The 19,630-nt window shown below is 42.9% G+C and overlaps 1 protein-coding gene across 3 annotated transcripts in view; it reads left to right on the plus strand.

Annotated features, from left to right (window-relative positions):
- Positions 1–19,630, plus strand: part of LOC126076535 (uncharacterized) — a 52,826-nt gene that overhangs the window by 15,310 nt on the left and 17,886 nt on the right. The window contains exon 3 of one of the 3 annotated variants that reach the window (XM_049885137.1): positions 7,809–8,784. The exons of 1 other annotated variant lie outside the window; for it this stretch is intronic. In XM_049885137.1, the coding sequence (XP_049741094.1) occupies positions 7,866–8,603 (738 nt within the window). In that variant the 5' untranslated portion in view covers positions 7,809–7,865 and the 3' untranslated portion in view covers positions 8,604–8,784. Of the gene's footprint in view, positions 1–7,808; positions 8,785–19,630 lie in introns of those variants that run through there. One more of the 3 variants, XM_049885138.1, reaches the window with a different exon arrangement.

The raw sequence follows: 19,630 nt of genomic DNA on the forward strand, positions 1-19,630 counted from the left end.
TTGGCCAAAGGGTAAGCCTCAGGAGTGACTTCAACACTGAGCTAAAAGTGTGCCCTGGGGGCCATATTTGCGGGGTTTCTCCAGTCTCTCTCAGGCCAGTAAGTCTGGCCTTTTTTTGTGAGTTAGAATTTTGTTCTACATTTTTTGTCAGCCCTCTCTAGAACCCTCTATTGTGATTCCCATCAGAACAGCTGGTGGTGGCAGCCGGGCACCATCTATTTGTCCTGGACTCAGCCTGGTGCAGGCTGTGGAGTTGTGGTCCATTAGTCCTTTGGACTAATCTTTCCCTTGTGTCTTTAGTTTTCTTCATTCCCCCTTGCTCCCTACGGGATGTGACCAGTGGAGTATCTCAGATGAACGCTCACAAACTTTTAAGACCCCAGATACTACTCAACAAAGTAGAATGCAGAACATGTTTTTTTTTAAAACTATGTTATGCCAATTGAGCTAGATGTTCCTTAAGACCATGGTCCCCACAGCCCTCGTCTATGTTAGCCTTGAGGCAGAATCCTTCTCTCAAAAACCTAAAGTTTTTGGCAAAAATTTTGTTACATACATATTTACCGCAGTTAAAAAAAAAAAAAACTGATTTTTTGTTCTTAAGCCCTTCAACTGATTGGATGAGACCCACTGACGTGATTGAGCTAATCTCCTTTACTTAGAGTCAACTATTAATTGTAAATGTTAATCACATCTACATACCTTCACAGTAATATCTGGATTAGTGTTTGATCAAACAAGTGGGCACCACAGCCTAGCCAAGGTGACATGTAAAATTAACCCTCACAGTTCTCTTTCCTTGATGCCGCTTTCTCCCTCATTTCCTACATTTATTAAGCCACCAGATGACCCTTATCTGCATTCCCCACTATCCTATTAGCTCAGGCCTCCACCCTTTATGGCTTGGATATTGACAAGAGCTTCCTAACTGGTCTTTTGCCTTCATCCAATCTAATCCACTCTCCACACCAGAGCCAGACTGATCTTGTACAATATAAAATAGATCATGTCATTTCCCTACTTGAAATGTCTCAGTGGTTTCCTACTGTTTTTAGGATAAGCCCAAACTTTTTAACAGAATTGCAAGGACTTTATATTCTGGCTCCCACTTGCCTCGCAATCTTCGTTGTCTGCTGTCTTAGTTATCTAGTGCTGCTATAACAGAAACACTACAAGTGGATGACTTTAATGGGCAGAAATTTATTTTCTCACAGTTAAGGAGGATGGAAGTCTGAATTCAGGGTGCCGGCTGTCGGGAAAGTCTTTGTCTGTCGGCTCTGGGGAAGGTCCTTGTCTCTTAAGCTTATGTTTCCTGGTTTCTTGGAGATCTTCATGTGGCTTGGCATCTATCTACCCCACCTCTGCTTGCTTAATCTGCTCCTTTTATATTTTGTAAGAGATGGACTCAAGACACCCTAGCTACTCCTGCCTTGTTAGCATAACAAAGACAATCCATTCCCAAATGGGCTTATAACCACAGGCATAGAGGTTAGGATTTATAACACATATTTTTGGGGGACACAATTCAATCTCTAACATCTGGCAACCCCACCTTTCTCATTCTGACCCAAATGCTTCTGGGTCTGGGCCAGGCTGTTCCTCTCTCTTGAGTACTCTAGTCTGTTCTCCCATCACTCTTGTACCAGACTCATTTTTCAAATTTCAAGTTCCAAGTCACACAACCCAGAAAGTCTGTTTTTTTGGATATTAGTTGGGGTGCTAGCCCATGTGTTCACATGGCACTCTGCTCTCCCCCATCCTAACCATGATCTCGTCATACCAAATGACTCTTGTCTGTCTCCCCTTTAGGCTATAAGCTCTGAGAGGCTGCTGTGTCAGCTGTCTTGCTTATCGTTGTAGCCTCAGCACCTAGGACACTGCCTGACACATAGTAGATGGTCAATAAATACTGGTTGAATTAATCAAAAATATTAAAAATATATATTTTTTTATTGAATTCCAAAAGGAAACAAACAAACAAACAAACAAACCTCCAGGCAATAATGTAGAGAGAAGATCCCAGGTGGGGACTGTGGTCAAGATTCAGGAGCCCAGAATGGGCCAGTTGGGTCAGCAACCCCTCTTAAAGGACCCCACCTTAACCAGATTGATTGCTTCTGGATGGGCCTTAGGCTACTCTTGCACCTGCTCAGGATGTCTGCTGCTCCTTTTTTTTGTTGTTGTTCATTTCAGTTGATTTGCTTAGAATGAATACTAGACCGTATTCTGCAATGCTGTCCTCAGAGGCTATTCCCCCAGGCCGTCTGCTAAACAGAAAGATCTACTGCCACAGAGTCAGTTCCAACTCATAACGACCCTACAGGACAGAGTAAAACTGCCTCATAGTGTTTTCCAGGCTCTAATCTTTCGACTCTATGGCAATGGGTTTGGTTTTTGGTTTCAGTCTTTACAGAAGCAGACTGCTATAACTTTCTCCCACAGAGTGGCTGGTGGGTTCGAATTGCTGACCTTTCAGTTGTTAGCACACTTGCGCTTAACGGCTGTACCACCAGAGCTCCTTTGCTGAACAAGAGCTCAAATAAGTTTCTTTGGAACTTCAGGAATTGTTAAAGCACCCAGTGGCAGAATGTTTGCAAAGATGACCACAAGTACATCTCCCATCTTGCGTGAGTTTTTGCAGTGAGAGCTTGCCTCTGCTCGATTCTAATGGCAAAGCGGCACTGCGTGACTTCCAAGGTGAGCATTTAAGAGGCGGCGTAGATTTCGCCTTTATGCTGTCTAGGGGAAGCCGGCCGCCGTGCCGTAAAAAAGCTCGAGCCAACCCACAACAGCCAAAAGGCGGAAACACTGCAAGTTCCCGTCAACAGATGACAGGGTAAAGAAAATGTGGTACGTCCATACAATGGCATATTGATCAGCCATCAAGAGAAATGAAGTCCTGATACATGCTACCACACGGATGAACCTTTGAAAATATTATGCTGCTTGAAAAGAGCCAGATACAAAAGGACAAAAATTGTATGACTCCACTTCTATTAAATATCCGAAACAAGCAAATGCATGGACACTAAAAAACTGATTAGCGGTTACCAGAGGCTGCAGGGATGGGCAAAGGAGGAGTTATTGCTTAATGGGCACAGAGTTTCTGTTCGGGATGATGAAAACGTTTTGGAAATAGATGGTGTGGTGATGATGGTTGCGCAACATGGTGAATATAATTAATGTCACTGAATTGTACACTTAAAATGGCAAATTTTATGTTATATGTATATATATGTATATATATGTATGGACATCTGATGATGCGATGGTTAAGAGCTTGGCTGCTAACCAAAAGTCTGGCAGTTGGAATCCATCAGCCACTCCTTGGAAACCATATGGGGCAGTTCTACTCTGTCCTATGGGGTAGGTATTTGAGTCGGAATTAACTTGACGGCAACGGGCTATGGTATATACACGCATGTATGTAAGTATACATACATTTGTTTACCAGAATAAAAATAATGAAACAAATAAAAGAAGAAATTTGAGCTAGACAACTGAATGATGAGGTAGCACATGCAATGAGAATGACCTTGTGGGACCGCTGAGCATGGGATGTGTGAGTGAAGCCTTCTACAGGTGTCTAGCTCAACCTAGCTGCCATCTGCAACCTCACGAGACACCCCAGCTGATGCTATGTGGAGCAGAACAACTGGCCAGCTAGGCTCTGCCCAAACTTCTGACCCACAGAGTTATCAGAAATAACCAACCATTGCCATTTTAACCCACTAAAGCTTGGAATTTTTTGGTTCACAACAATAGATAACCAAAACCATGTCTTCTACTAAATTAAACACTGCAATGTATATTTGTATTATAGAGAGGTTCTAGTACACGTTCCCTTCTGGTTTTTTATTTATTGTAATAATATTAGAAGAGCTAAAAAAGAAATCAATCTATCTGCAACTCCAGCATCCCAAAGCTTTATTTATTTGCATTTTCCTGTATATTTCCCCAGTATTTATTTGATGGTAGGCATACATAGTTAAGCAGTGTTGTGTATATGGAGTATATAAAATTTTATAATTTCCCCCCTCTTAGCTTTATATTGGGGGCCCTGGTGGCACAGTGATTAAGAATTATTATTTCACACACTCAACAAATGTTTATTGAGATCTGCTTTTGTCAGGCATTGAGGATTTAGAGCTAAATGACTGCATAACATTTTTTCACATTGTTGACCATAATTTACATCATCATTGTTTTGAAATTGTTCTTTGAGTTAAACACAAGTTGAGCTTAGTGTTTCTCTTCCTGTCTATTTATTTATAAGTTTTACTTACAAAGAATTTATGGTAGTTTACAATATGATCTCTGGTATGTTGTTGCTATTAGTGGCCGTTGAGCCTTTTTCGACTCGTAGTGACCCCATGTGTGCAGAGCAGAACTGCTCCATAAGGTTTTCAAGGCTGTGACCTTTCAGAAGCAAATCATCATGCTTGTCTTCCCAGGCGCCTCTGGGTGGATTCAAACTGTCAACCTTTTGGCTAGTAGTCCAGTGCTTCACCATTTGGACCACCCAGGGACTCCTTATCTATGGTATTTTGCTGTTGTAGTGTGCCATTGAGTCAATTTTGACTCATAGCTACCGCATGTGATAGAGTTGAACTGCCCCACAGGGATTTCTAGTCTGTAATCTTTGTGGGAGCAGATTGCCAGGTCTTTCTCCTGCAGAGCCGCTGGGTGGGTTTGAACCAACAACCTTTAAAAGAAGTAACCGAGTGCTTCACCACTGCACCACCAGAGCTACTTTATCTGTGGTATAAAACCATAAAAATAAAATTAAAATATCAGAAGGGGAAAATAAATGTACCATGAATCTAGTCCAGTAGAAGTACTGTAATTGAACATCAAGTTCTGAGATTTCAGGTAAGGTAAAAGTAAATGGTGAATTAATCATTCTCATTGCTTGGTTAAAGCAAGAACATCAGTCTAATGGAGACTGCGATTATGACCTCGCGAGGTGGAAGGGATTGACAGTGTAGAGAGGTGAGGCTGGAGGCAGTGTGGAAGATGTGTAGGCAGTCAACTCTTTCAAGGAGCTTGGCTGTGAAGAAGAACAGAGACAGCATGTTGTACTTGGATGGGGTGACAGGGTGGGAGACACTGTTGGATGAGGATTTGGGATGGGGGTTGGTTAATGGAACAGGCATGTGGCCGAGAAGTCTGGGGGTAGGATCTGGAATGCACGTTGAGAGACTGGTCTTTTAAAGAGAAGAGTTGCTTCATTTCCCAGACTTGTGGATCTGGTAGGAAAACAAATGAGCTTCCTGGCTGGTATTTTCTTAGTTTAAATTATGAGATGATAGGAAAAGAGAGGTTGGAGGTTTGAAAAGAATGGAAAAGATATGAAATACTCCTTGTTGAATCTGCTGATAGGCTATTCCACGGTTAAACCATTGGGACATCTGAATCCAGGAACAGACAGAGGGAAAAGCACAGATTCTGACAGGAAAATTACCAAGTTCCTGGCCTGGTCTTCAGAGCAGGCTCCATAAAGACCCTCCTTTCTAAACCAGAAAAGACTTGATCTGAAGATTCTCCTACACATGCTCTTCAAAGAGTGATGATGCGTAGAGACAGGAAGACAGGCAGGTGTCATAGCCAATGAGGTAACTACCTGGTAGATGGTGGTGGGTGGGAGAAGTGGGAAGATTCTAAGGAGTGAAGCAGTTGGTGAGGAGGGGAGAGTTCTCTGAGGCTTCAGAGCTGTGGCAACAGAGGGTGATCCAGACAGTATCCAGTGCTGGAGGAACTGGGTTTGAACTCTTCAATTCGAGCTAACTTGGATTTGGCCTCAAAGCTGTCCTCAAGGACGGAAAGCAAAGAGCTGAAAGCCTGGACACTGATGATTTTATTTTCCCCAAGAGTAGGCAGGTGAGGGTGGGAGGACCCACCATGACCTTTCTTTCCTGTTGTCTCCAAACCAGGGCAAAGGGGTGGGCCTGGGCAAGCTTGTGAAGCAGGAGAAGCTTCAAAGTTCAGGCTGTGGAGGTAAACAATTCTGGCTTCTAACCCTGGCACCTCCATTGACATGACTGTATAATCATGAATGAGTTACCTAACCATTCTGGACCTCAATTTTCCTGTCTGTAAAATGAGAATAATCATATCTATCTCATAGGTTGTTCTGAGGAATAAATGAAATCACAAATAAATAAATATCAGTTTGTAGTAGAGTGGCTAATGCTCAGCTGCTAACTGAAAGGTCGGAGGTTTGAGTCCACCCACCGGTGCCTTGAAAGAAAGGCCTGGCGATCTACTTCCAAAAAAAAAATCAGCCATTGAAAACTCTATTAAGCAGTTCTACTCTGACACACCTGGGGTTGCCACGAGTCAGAGTCAACTTGACAGCAAATAAACGTATTGTTTCTTCCCCACCTGTCCCAATCCACCCCCTTGACTCTTCCCCTTGGTAACTGGCCTCTTCTTGGCAGGCTAACCAGGTAGTCCTGCCTCCATCCCGTGTCACTGAAGACTGCCTTTCAGGATTCTTATGTGTGGGCTGCCTTCCTCTTACTTGATCCTTGCGGGGTCATTTAGAAATATTGTGGATTGTCAAGTACCTTTTAGAAAGACTCCTTGGCACTACCTGTGACAATTTTTCAATTAAAAAAACAAAAAGCACTTACTATGTACTCTAAACCTCAAGCTGATCATTATCATATATAAGACCATAGGTAAGAGAGGGCAAACATTAACTATTATCCAAATCAAGCTAAGAAAAAGATTTAAAATGTATTGCTTATACGTAGAGATATTGTATCTAAACCACCAGCACAGGGCTTGATACATATAGGCAGTCAATGGATGGTCAATGTTATTATTATTATTGTAAGTAAAATATGGTGATAGGTACCCTCTGAGGACTTGTGGATGGAAGAGCAGTCATGGGAACGGTATGCTTAAGCAGCAAAAGAAAAGGGAATAATCTACCTCTTTTCTCTCTAGTCTTTGGAAATTTCCTGGAGAAAGATGTAAGTAAAGACTAGAGGTTTCCATAGGATGTCTAGAACAACCACACACAACCACAATTTTAAAATTCATTTATTTGTTCCTTCCTTCCTTCCTTTGTTTATTTATCAAGTATAATTAGGTCCTTCTTGTTGTTGCTGGAAACCCTGGTGGTGTAGTGGGTAAGTGCAACAGCTGCTAACCAAGAGGTCAGCAGTTCAAATCCACCAGGCACTCCTTGGAAACTCTATGGGGCAGTTCTACTCTGTCCTATAGGGTCGCTATGAGTCGGAATCAACTCGACGGCAGTGGGTTTGGTTTTTTGTTGTTGTTGTTGTTAGCTGCCATTGAGTCACAGAGTAGAACTCCCCATAGGGTTTTCTTGGGTGTAATCTTAATGGAAGCAGATCACCAGGCTTTTCCTTCTGCGGTGCTGCTGGGTGGGTTCAAACCTCCAGCATCCATGAGGGTAATAGTTGAGCATAGATTGTTTGTGCCACTGAGGGCCTTAATTAGGACTTTATGTAATGCTCTTTGGTCACTGTAAATGTGAACAATGCTTAGTTTCTGACCTCCAGAATCTTACAGTCTAGTAGGAGACACGAGTTATACACATGTAATGTGTATGATACAGTTGGGCCGTGCAGTGTCCAGGGGTGGACAACCTTTATCGCGGGCTAAGAGAGGAATGACCACATCCTGGGAATGCAAATACTGTTGGTTTAGCTTAGGTGTAAAGATATGAAACTGACCATATCTTGAGCAGATTTCTGAGATGTGCTTAGGGTTCTTGCAACTTTTCTCACTTTCTGACCCCGAGTTCCTCCCTTTCCTCTCCTCCCCTCCCTGAGGTGCTGTCAGAGTTCTCCTGGCCTTAGTCTCCACTGGTCTCCTGAGAGCCTGAGAAGATGGCTGCAGCAGCGGTGGCTGGGCTGATCCCTGTCTTCCACTCCGTGGTTGGCGACAAATCTGGTTACTACATTGGGCGGCAGCTCTGGTTTGGCTTCATCGCTGTGTACGGAGTGGTGGTGTACGTGGTCCGCATGCCCTGGGCCCTGCTACACGAAGATTTCTACTGCCACGGCAACATCACCAAGCCTTGCCTGATTGAGTGTTTTGAAAAACGTTTTAGCAAACCTGTCGTGGGAATTTGGTACTTCTTTTTCTTTATCTTCCTTGCCGCCTTCTTCCTCATGGAATTTTTCATGGCTCAGATTCGGCATAAGCAGATCAAGGTTAAGTCGGTGGAGTCAGGGGCAGAAGCGGAAGAGGGCTCGATGGTGGGAATCCAGGAGAAAATCTCCCGTCCGAAGAAATCCATCCTGAACTTCCACCGGGAGAAGATGCTTTTGCTTTTGTACCTCCTTTACTTCCTCCTGCAGGTTGGCTCCCAGTGCGTGTTTTTATTCATTCTCATATCTCAACACCTGCCCGTGGTGAGCCAAGCCACCATGCTCTGCACCAGCAATAGCTGCCCAGGATCCTATATCTGTTTGATCCGGGGAACCATGGAGAAGCAAATGTCCATCTACACCCTCATCACCATGTCCTTCATGATCATCCTGTTCTGCTCAGGCTTCTTCTTGTACAGTATTCATCATTACCTGCTAAAAGGCTTTGCAAGAGCTAAGTCCTGGCTTGACTGAGGTTGGAAGGGACGATACCCTTCATAATTAGAAGGGTGGTCCTCCCACACACTAGAAAGTTTATGTTCCTCTAAATACTGTTTCTGGGGCAGAGCCTCCTCCTGCTAATTTTCTTTGCTTTCTTCCTGTATGAAATAAATATTTGCTGTTCTTGTTTCTCTCTTGACAGCCAGGCTAAGGTTGTGTAACTGTATGGTGAGTGGTAGGCACTGGGTAACATTTCAGTGCTCTTTCAGATACACTAGCTAATTTGGTCCTCAACCAAAGCCTGTGAGCTTTTTACTCACTGCTTCCAAAATCTTCAAATCAGGAAGAGTTTTCAGTCTTAAAACTAAGAGTTTTAAAGATTCTAAAGAGATTAATTTACTTGTGCTCTGCCCCCTCCCGTTTAGCCCTTAAAACAGAGGAAAAGGTTATTTCTCTCCACAGGAAAATTCTCAGCTGGACTTGCAGGCTAGGTTCACTCTGGTTCTGCCCCTTGGAGATCCCCGAGTCCCTAGGTGTGGGCCCAGGCTTTGTTCTGGACTTGGTGTGCCACCTTATTTGGGTCACCAGTGAGGATGGAAAAAACCTGGATGGGTCCCGCTGGGGAGGGGATGGGTGCGACTAGGGGGACTGAGGTTCAATAGGAGATTTGAGGTTTCACTGTACCCAGAATTGCACCTCACTGTCAAGACTGACCCATATCTGGAGATATGTTGAAGCCTGGCTCAGGTTTACACTAAGTTATTAACCACTCTTTGGGGTTCTCAGAGCCCTGCCGAATCCTGTCGCCTGCAAGCCCAAGGGAGTTTGACTTTAGCAAGTGAGACTGTCAGCCAATGATGCCTCCAGACATGGCTAAAGCTCTTCACTTCTGGAGAGGGGTAAAGACGAAAATCAGAATGAGGACATTGCAGGGAAGGTATGGTCAGTCACATCATCCTGTGCCTCAGACTGGCTCCCTCCAAGGGCTCAGTGTCAGAGGTGGAGCAGAGGACAGAGCCAGGAGCCCTGTCTTGCTGAGTTCACTATGTGCTGTCCAAGTGAGAGCATGATGTTCCCACATCACTTACCTGACTGTAGCTGAGATTTGCCTCTACCATAGCCTTAGTCTGTGTCAGAAAGGCCCCAAGGTGACCTCTAATGATTTCTACCCTCTAGTGCCCACGTGGAAACCCTGGTGGCGTAATGGTTAAGAGCTACTTCTGCAAACCAAGAGGTTGTCAGTTCGAATCCACCAGGTGCTCCTTGGAAACCATGGGGCAGTTCTACTCTGTCCTATAGGGTCGCTATGAGTTGGAATCGGCTCAACGGCAATGGGTTTGGTTTTTGTTTTTAGTGCCCACATCTTTGTGTAATTCCCTCATTTTGAGTGCAGGCAGGAACTTTGGTTTGCTTCTAACTGAATATGGAAAAGGTGATGGGATGTCACACCCTTGATTAAGTTCCGTTCTATGAGACTGTTTCAGCAGACTAGAGAGAAAGCCTCTCTCTTGCTAGCTTTAGAGAAGGAAGTTGCCGTGTTGTGAGACGGCCAGGAAGGAAGCTACATGGCAAGGAATTGTAGATACCCTCTTAAAGCCGAGAATAGCTGCCAGCTGACAGCCAGGAGGAAAATGAGAACCTCAGTCCTACAACCACAAAAGAATGGAATTATGCCAACACACAAATGAGCTTGGAAGCAGACTTTTTCCCCATTTGGATCTTCAGATGAGAACACAACCCAGGTGACACCTTGCTTGCAGCTTTGTGAGACCTTGAGAGAGAACCCATGTTAATGGGTTCTGACTCATGGAAACTGTGCAATAATAAATGTATGTTGCTTTAAACCTCTAAGTTTGTGGAGATTTGTTACACAGCAATAGATTACTAATACACTGACTCTGTGGTCCCCACAAAGGTACATGAGCTAATGGAAGCTGGGTAGTCTCTGCATTAAAACATTTGTGGGCACATGTTCTTCTTCCATCCCAGGAAAATGATTCTCCTTCACCCTCTCTGAGCAGCTGATCCAGATGCACCCTCAGGGCCTGTACAAGTGTTAGCAGTAGTGCCAGAGACCAAAGCCTCTGTGGCTCCCACCCTTCCTCCTAGATAGGAAGGCTCCTACAAGATACTCACTGTTCTGAAGAGATCCACCTTATTCTGCATGATCCATCCTATTCTCTATCCTATTCTCCAGGAAACCCTGGTGGCACAGTAATAAAGAGCTATAGCTTAAGAGCTATGGCTACTAACCAAAAGGTCAGCAGTTTGAATCCACCAGGTGCTTCTTGGAAATTCTATGGGACAATTTTACTCTGTCCTGTATGGTCTCTATGAGTCAGAATCACCTTGATGGCAATGGGTTTGGTTTATTCTGCATGTGGGCTCAGCTAGCACCATGTGTTGCACATACAATTATAAATAAGTGGGCTTGCTGGGCTCACACAACCCTCACCAAGCAAACAGTTGGCAGCTGGAGTTGCTAGATTCCACTTTCTACGCTCATCCCTGCCTACGCATCTTTGTGCACCGAGTAACCTGCACAATTGTGTGCAGGGCCCTGTGAGGCCCCCTTTTGTGCCTCAGTTGGGCTTGTGAGGAGGCTGGTACCCTGTGTGAGGATTCACCCAGCACCTGTCTGGAGTTGTGTAGGAAAAGGTTACCTCTGAGATCTGTGGAACATTTTAGGAGTGATTCAGAGCCAAGTGTTGCTGTTTACCCAGCGCCTAGAACAGTGCTTGGTACATGTTGTTGTTGGGGGCCATCAAGTTGATTCCAACTCATAGAGACCCTACTGGACAGGGTAGAACGGCCCATAGGCTGTAATCCTTATGGCAACAAATCTTCAGGTCTTTCTCCCACAGAGTCATTGGGTGGGTTAAGACCACCAGCCTTTCAATTAATAGCTGAGTGCTTAACTGTTGCACCACCAGGGCTCCTGGCTTGGTACATAGTAGGGGCTCGATAAATGCTTTTTGGACAAAGGAGTATAACCATGTACCCTCAGAGAATTTTTTTTTGAGGTAGAATTCACATAACATCCAATTAACCATTTAAATGTGTACAATTCAGTGACATTTAGTACACTCTCAGTGTTGTACAACCACTGCCTCTCTCTAGGTATACCTGTATCTGTTAAGTAGTTACTTTCTCTCTCCCCCCACCCCCCCATTCTCTGACAACCACAAATCTTTCTGTCTCTATGGATTTGCCTATTCTGGATACTCCATATAAAAGGAGTTATACAATATGTAACATTTAGTGTCTGGCTTGATTCATTTAGCATAATGTCTTCAAGCTTCATCCATGTCATAGCATGTATCTGTACTTCATTCTTTCATTGCAAAATAATATTCCATTGTATGTCTATATGGCAATATGTTTATCCATTGATCCATTGATTGACATTTGGGTTGTTTCCACCTTTTGGCTATTATGAGTAATGCTGCTATAAATATTCGTGTACAAGTTTCTGTGTAGACATATGTCTTCATTTCTCTTGGATATATACCTAGAAGTAGAATTTTTGGGTTATATGGTAATTCTATTTAACTGTTTGAGGAACCACCAAAGTGTTTTCCACAGTAGTTACACCATTTTATACTCCCAGAAGCAATGCATGGGGTGGGGGGGTCCCTATTTCTCCACATCCTTGCCAACACTTGTTTTTTTAAAAAAATTATAGCCATCTTATAGGTGTGACCCCTACACATCTGTCAGTTTGTCATATTGTGGGGGCTTGTGTGTTGCAGTGATGCTGGAAGATAGGCCACCGGTATTCAAATACTAGCAGGGTCACCCGTGGTGGACAGGTTTCAGCTGAGATTCCAGGCTACAACAGACTAGGAAGAATGACCTGGCTGCCTACTTCTGAAAAGAATTAACCAGTGAAACCCTTATGAACAGCAGTGGAACATTGTCTGATATAGTGCCGGAAGATAAGTCCTTCAGGTTGGAAGGCACTCAAAATATGACTGGGGAAGAGCTGCCTCTTCAAAGTAGAGTTGGCTTTAATGATGTGGAAGGAATCATGCTTTTGGGACCTTCTTTGCTCATGTGGCATGACTCAACATGAGAAGAAAGAGCTACAAACATCCATTAATAATCAGGACATGGAGTGTATGAAGTACGAATCTAGGAAAATTGGAAATCGTCAAAAATGAAATGGAATGCATAAACATTGCTATCCTAGGCATTAGTGAGCTGAAATGGACTGGTATTGGTCATTTTGAATCAGGCAATCACATGGTCTACTATGCTAGAAACGACAACTTGAAGAGGAATGGTGTCACATTCATCGCCAAAAAGAATATTTCAAGATCGAATTGACTCGACGGCACTGGGTATCCTGAAGTACAACGCTGTCAGTGATAGGATAATACCCATATGCCCACAAGGAAGACCAGTTAATACGACTATTATTCAAATTTACACGCCAACCACTAAGGCCAGAGATGAATAAATTGAAGATTTTTCCAACTTCTGCAGTCTGAAATTGATTGAACATGCAATCAGGATGCACTGATAATTACTAGAGATTGGAATGCAAAAGTTGGAAAAGAAGAAGGATCGGTAGTTGGAAAATATGGCCTTGGTGATTGAAATAGTGCTGGAGATCACATGATTGAATTTTCCGAGACCAACGATTTCTTCATTGCAAATACCTTTTTTCACCAACATAAACAGCGGTTGTACACATGGACCTTGCCAGATGAACACACAGGAATCAAATCGACTACATTTGTGGAAAGAGACGATGGAAAAGCTCAATATCATCAGGCAGAACAAGGCCAGGGGTCGACTGCAGATCAGATCATCAATTATTCATATGCAAGTTCAAGTTAAAACTGAAGAAAATCAGAACAAGTCCACAAGAACCAAAGTATGACCTGAGTATATCCCACCTGAATTTTGAGACCTTCTAAAGAATAGACTTGATGCACTGAACACTAACGACAGAAGACCAGATGGATTGTGGAATGAAATCAAGGACATCATACCTGAAGAAAGCAAGAGGTCATGAAAAAGACAGGAGAAAAAGAAAAGACCTAAATGGACGTCAGAAGAGACTCTGAAACTTGCTCTTGAACGTTGAGTAGCTAAAGCAAAAGGAAGAAATGATGAAGTAAAAGAACTGAACAGAAAATTTCAAAGGTTGGTTAGAGAAGACAAAGTAAAGTGTTATGATAACATGTGCAAAGGCCTGGAGATAGAAAACCAAAAGGGAAGAACTCACTTGGCATTTCTCAAGCTGAAAGAACTGAAGAAAAAATTCAAGCCTCGAGTTGTAATATTGAAGGATTCTATGGGGAAAATATCAAACAACTCAGGAAGCATCAAAAGAAGATGGCAGTAATACACAGAATCACTATGCCAAAAGGAATTGGTCAACATTCAGCCATTTCAAGAGGTAACATACGATCAGGAACCTATAGTACTGAAGGAAGAAGTCCAAGCTGCACTGAAGGCATTGGTGAAAAACAAGGCTCTGGAAATTGACAGAATACCAATTGAGATGTTTCAACTAACGGATGCAGCGATGGAAGTGCTTACTTGCCTATGCCAAGAAATTTGAAAGACAGCTTCCTGGCCAATCTACTAGAAGAGATCCATATTTATGCCTGTTCCCAAGAAAGGTGATCCAATCAAACGCAGAAATTATTGAACAATATCATCAATATCACATGTAAGTAATTTTGCTGAAGATCATTCAAAAGCGGCTACAGCAGTACATCAACAGGGAACTGCCAGAAATTCAAGCCGGATTTAGAAGAGGACATGGAACCAGGGATATCATCGCTGATGTCAGATGGATCTTGGCTGAAAGCAGAGAATACCAGAAAGATATTTACCTGTGTTTTATTGACTATGTTAAGGCATTCAACTGTATGGATCGTAACAAATTATGGATAACATTTCAGAGAATGGGAGTTCCGGAACCTTAATTGTGCTCATAAGGAATCTGTGCGTGGTTCAAGAGGCGGTCATTGGAAGAGAACAAGGGTATACTGCATGGTTTAAAGCCAGGAAAAGTGTACGTCAGGATTGTAACCTTTCGCCATACCTATTCAACCTGTATGCTGAGCAAATAGTCTGAGAAACCAGACTATATGAAGAAGAACGAGGCATCAGGATTGGAGGAAGAATCATTAACAACCTGTGTTATACAGACGACACAACCTTGCTTGCTGAAAGTGACGAGGACATGAAGCTCTTACTGGTGAAGATCAAAGACCACAGCCTTCAGTATGGATTACATCTCAACATAAAGAAAACAAAAATCCTAACAACTGGACCAATGAGCAATATCATGATAAACCAAGAAAAGATTGAGGTTGTCAAGGATTTCATTTTACTTGGGTCCACAATCAACACCCATGGAAGCAGCAGTCAAGAAATCAAAAGACGCATTGCACTGGGCAAATCTGCACTGGGCAAAACCTCTTCAGAGTGTTGAAAAGCAAAGATGTCACCTTGAGGACTAAGGTGCGCCTGACCCAAGCCGTGGTGTTTTCAATCACCTCATATGCATGGGGAAGCTGGATGCTGACTAAGGAAGACTGAAGAAGAATTAACGCCTTTGAATGGTAGTGTTGGCAAAGAATATTGAATGTATCATGGAACAAGTATGTCTTGGAAGAAGTGCAGCCAGAATGGTCCTTAGAAGCTAGGATGGCGAGACTACATATCCCATACTTTGGACATATTATCAGGAGGATCGGTCCCCAGAGAAGGACATCATGCTCGGTAAAGTAAAGGGTCATCGAAAGAGAGGAAGACCCTCAATGAGATGGATTGACACAGTGGCTGCAACAAATGGCTCAAGCATAGCAACAATTGTGAGGATGGCACAGTTTTGGGCAGTGTTTCATTCTGTTAGTGCATATGGTTACTATGAGTTGGAATTGGCTTAACAGCACCTAACAACAACAGCAGTAGCAGTTGTGAGGAAACCCTGGTGGAGCAATGGTTAAGTGCTACAGCTGCTAACCAAAATGTCAGCAGTTCAAATCCACCAGGTCCTCTTTGGAAACTTTATGGGGCAGTTCTACTCTGTCCCTATAGGTTGCTATACTGGAATTGACTCGGGTTTTGATTTTTGGTAGTAGGTGTGAATGGGAGTAGTGGTGGTTCAGTGGTAAAATTCTTGCTTTTGATTCCCAGCCAATGCACTTCATGTGTAGCCACCACTCATCTATCAGTGGAAGCTTCTGTGTTGCTATGATGCTGAACAGGTTTCAGTGGAGCTTCCAGGCTAAGATAGACAGGAGGAAAGGCCTGGTGATCTGCTTCTGAAAATCAGCCAATGAAAATTCTATGGATCACATGGTCAAATCCGGAACTGATCATGGGAATGGCACAGGACTGGACAGCTTTTTGTTCTGTTGTGCATGGGGTCACCATGAGTCAGGGCTGACTCCACCGCAGCTAATAATAACAAGTGGGTGTGAAGTGGTATCACATTGTGGGTTTGATTTGCATGTCTTTAATTGCTAGTGATGCTGAACATCTTTCCATGTGCTTATTGGCCATTTGTATACCTTCTTTAGAGAACTATCTGTTCAAGTCTTTTGCCTATTTTTTAATTGGGTTGTTTGTCTGTTATTGAGTTGTAAGGGCTCTTTATAAATTCTGGATACTAAACCCTAGTCAGATACATGATTTTCAAGTATTTTCTCCCTTTCTATAGGTTGTCTTTTCATATCTTTTATGGTGTCATTTGAAGCACAAAAGTTTTTAATTTTGATGAAATCCAAATTATCTATTTTTTCTTTCGTTGCTTGTGGTTTTGGTGTCAAATCTATTGCTAAACCCAAGGTCATGAATATTTACCCCTATGTTTTCTTCTAATAGTCTTATATTTTTCAGCTCTTAGGTCATTGGCCCATTTTGAGTTAATTTCTGTATACGGAGTAGGTACGGGTCCAACTTCGTTCTTTTGCATGCGGTTATCCAGTTGTCCCAGTACCATTTTTGAAGAGAGTATTCTTTTTCCACTAAATGGTCTTGGCACCTGTTATGGATTGAAATGTGGCCCCCCCCCAAGTGCATGTAAGCTTGGCTAGGCCATGATTCCCAGTACTGTGTGATTGTCCACCGTTTTGCCATCTTATAGATTTTCCTATGTATTGTAAATCCTAACTCTGTGATGTTAATGAGATGGATTAGCAGCAGTTATGTTAGTGAGGCAGGACTCAATCTACAAGATTAGTTTTTTTTTTTTTAATTAACTTTTATTGAGCTTCAAGTGAACGTTTACAAATCAAGTCAGACTGTCACATATAAGTTTATATACACCTTACTCCGTTCTCCCACTTGCTCTCCCCCTAATGAGTCAGCCCTTCCAGTCTCTCCTTTCATGACAATTTTGCCAGCTTCCAACTCTCTCTATCCTCTCATCCCCCCTCCAGACAGGAGATGCCAACACAGTCTCAAGTGTCCACCTGATATCATTAGCTCACTCTTCATCAGCATCTCTCTCCTACCCACTGTCCAGTTCCTTTCATGTCTGCTGAGTTGTCTTCGGGAATGGTTCCTGTCCTGTGCCAACAGAAGGTTTGGGGACCATGACCGCCGGGATTCCTCTAGTCTCAGTCAGACCATTAAGTCTGGTCTTTTTGTGAGAATGTGGGGTCTGCATCCCACTGATCTCCTGCTCCCTCGGGGGTTCTCTGTTGTGCTCCCTGCCAGGGCAGTCATCGGTTGTAGCTGGGCACCATTTAGTTCTTCTGGTCTCAGGATGATGTAAGTCTCTAGTTCATGTGGCCCTTTCTAGTTTTTTTTTTTTTTGGTTTGCTTTTTCAAAAAAAATTAACTGTGCTTTAAGTGAAAGTTTATAAACCAAGTCAATCTCTCATACAAAAACTTATAATCACCTTGCTATGTACTCCTAGCTGCTCTCCCCCTAATGAGACAGCACACTCTTGCTCTCCACCCTGTATTCCTTGTGTCTATTCAACCAGCTTCTGTCTCCCTGTACCTACTCATCTTGCCTCCAGACAGGAGCTGCCCACATAGTCTTATGTGTCTACTTGAGCCAAGAAGCTCACACCTCACCAGTATCATTTTCTGCTTTACAGTCCAGTCCAACCCCTGCCTGAAGAGTTGGCTTCAGGAATGGTTCCAGTTTTGACCTCCAGGGTCCCTCTAGTCTCAGTCAGATTAGGTTGTTTTTCTTAAGCCAATCTCTTTTGAGATATAAAAGAGAGAAGCGAGCCGAGAGAAATGGGAACCTCATACCACCAAGAAACAAGAGCGGGGAGAATAGGGTGTCTTTTGGACCCAGGTGCCTGTGCTGAGAAGGTTTTTGACTGGGGAAGATTGATTACAAAGACCTGCCCCAGGGCCAACACAGAGGGAAAGCCTTCCCCTGGAGCTGGCACCTTGAATTCAGACTTCCAGCCTCTTAAACTGAGAGAGAATGAATTTCTGTTTGTTAAAGTCATCCCCTTGTGGTATTTCTGTTACAGCAGCACTAGATGGCTAAGACAGCACCCTTGTTAAAAATCTCAGAGAATCTTGATGCTGTTTCTAGGGGTTGTGGGTAGTGGTAATACTGTTCTCAGGTAGGTTCATTGAGAGTCAAAATTCAATGTCTTGTTTATATCACACATAAATCTTTTATATCCACTTTTCCTGAGCTTCTCCTGGTTGCAAGCAATTGTGCCCAATGGTTGGTCATTTTTATTTAAAGACTAGATGGAAGCTGCATCAGAGGCTTCACTTTAAACACTAGGACAATAATAAAAAAAAAAAAACACTTCAACCCCTAGGACAATAATAGCAGTCCATTAACAACTATGTTTAAGCCATTTGCTTATCTTGAAGAAGATTGTTCCAGCAGGGGGACAGCAAAGGCAAAGGCCTGGAGGTGGTGTATGGATCAGGGCTCAGTCGGGACAGAAACCACACCAGTAATTTGAACAGGGAAAATTTAATGTAATCGTTAACTAGTAAAAGATGGTTATCTACTAAGAGAACTCTAAAAAGAGGACTCTAAGGGATTCAGAAGTAGCAATTCCAGAAAGCAGCTTCTACTTCTAGGGCTGAGGGAGAGTGAACAAGGAAAGAACTAAGAATGGTGTAGCTCCACAGGAATATGCAGAGGGTGCAGGCTGGGGTTGATCCTGAAAGAATTACTGAGGTGAGTGCCATCAAGTCTCCCACACTCCAAACCACTGGCTGCTGTACCCAAAAATAGCACACTGGAAGGAATTCTTTATTTCCGCTATTGCTTTGCGGTGTCCTTCCAGCATTATCTGCTGACAAATTCTAACATCAAGCCAGCTGGCGAAGGAGAAATGTTTTCAGGGTCCGGCCGAAGTATCAAAAAACAGGGCAATAAAGGGTGAATTTGAAGCTGAGAGGCAATAAATTGATAACTGGCACAGTCTACCTTTTTGGCTACTCAGCTTCCATATATACCCTTCTACACACAGTTGAACTTCCAAATAACAACGAGCTGTAGCTATTCTTTGAACACATCTCCAGCTAACAAGCTACAGCATGATGTTCTTACACTGTCCTCAAAATGGAAACAAACAGTCCCAAAAGTTATGGTATCCATTTCTAGCCATGTTAAGTACCTCCAAATTCAGTCACAGTACCACTCAATATTTTGTTACCTAACGATTGAATTGTAAAGTTAATTTTCAACAACTTGCATGTAAAATAATAAGGGAAAGAAAAATAGAGAAGAAAATAATTTATATATACAAATAAATATATACACAAAAAGAAAATGTGCAAAGGTACTACAATCATTGTAAATGACCACAAAGTATAATTTATACCTGTGTCTTCTGTCTCCACTCCACATTCCATTTTTCCTTTCCCATCAGCCAGAAACTTCACCGGTTGGGATTCTTATGCTGGTGGGGTTACTCTAACCATCATTCCTGAAGGATCTGAATCTTGGAGTCTTGACTTCCAGTTGCTTCTGTAGTTTTTAATTAAACTTTTCAACAATAACGGACAATTATCGGTAACTTGATCCTGGAGCCCAGATTGGTGGTGCAATGATTAAGCCCTTAGCTACTAATCAAAATGTCAGTGGTTCG

Source organism: Elephas maximus, chromosome 4 (assembly GCF_024166365.1).
Source record: "Elephas maximus indicus isolate mEleMax1 chromosome 4, mEleMax1 primary haplotype, whole genome shotgun sequence".
In the NCBI taxonomy this organism is placed as follows: Eukaryota; Metazoa; Chordata; class Mammalia; order Proboscidea; family Elephantidae; genus Elephas; species Elephas maximus.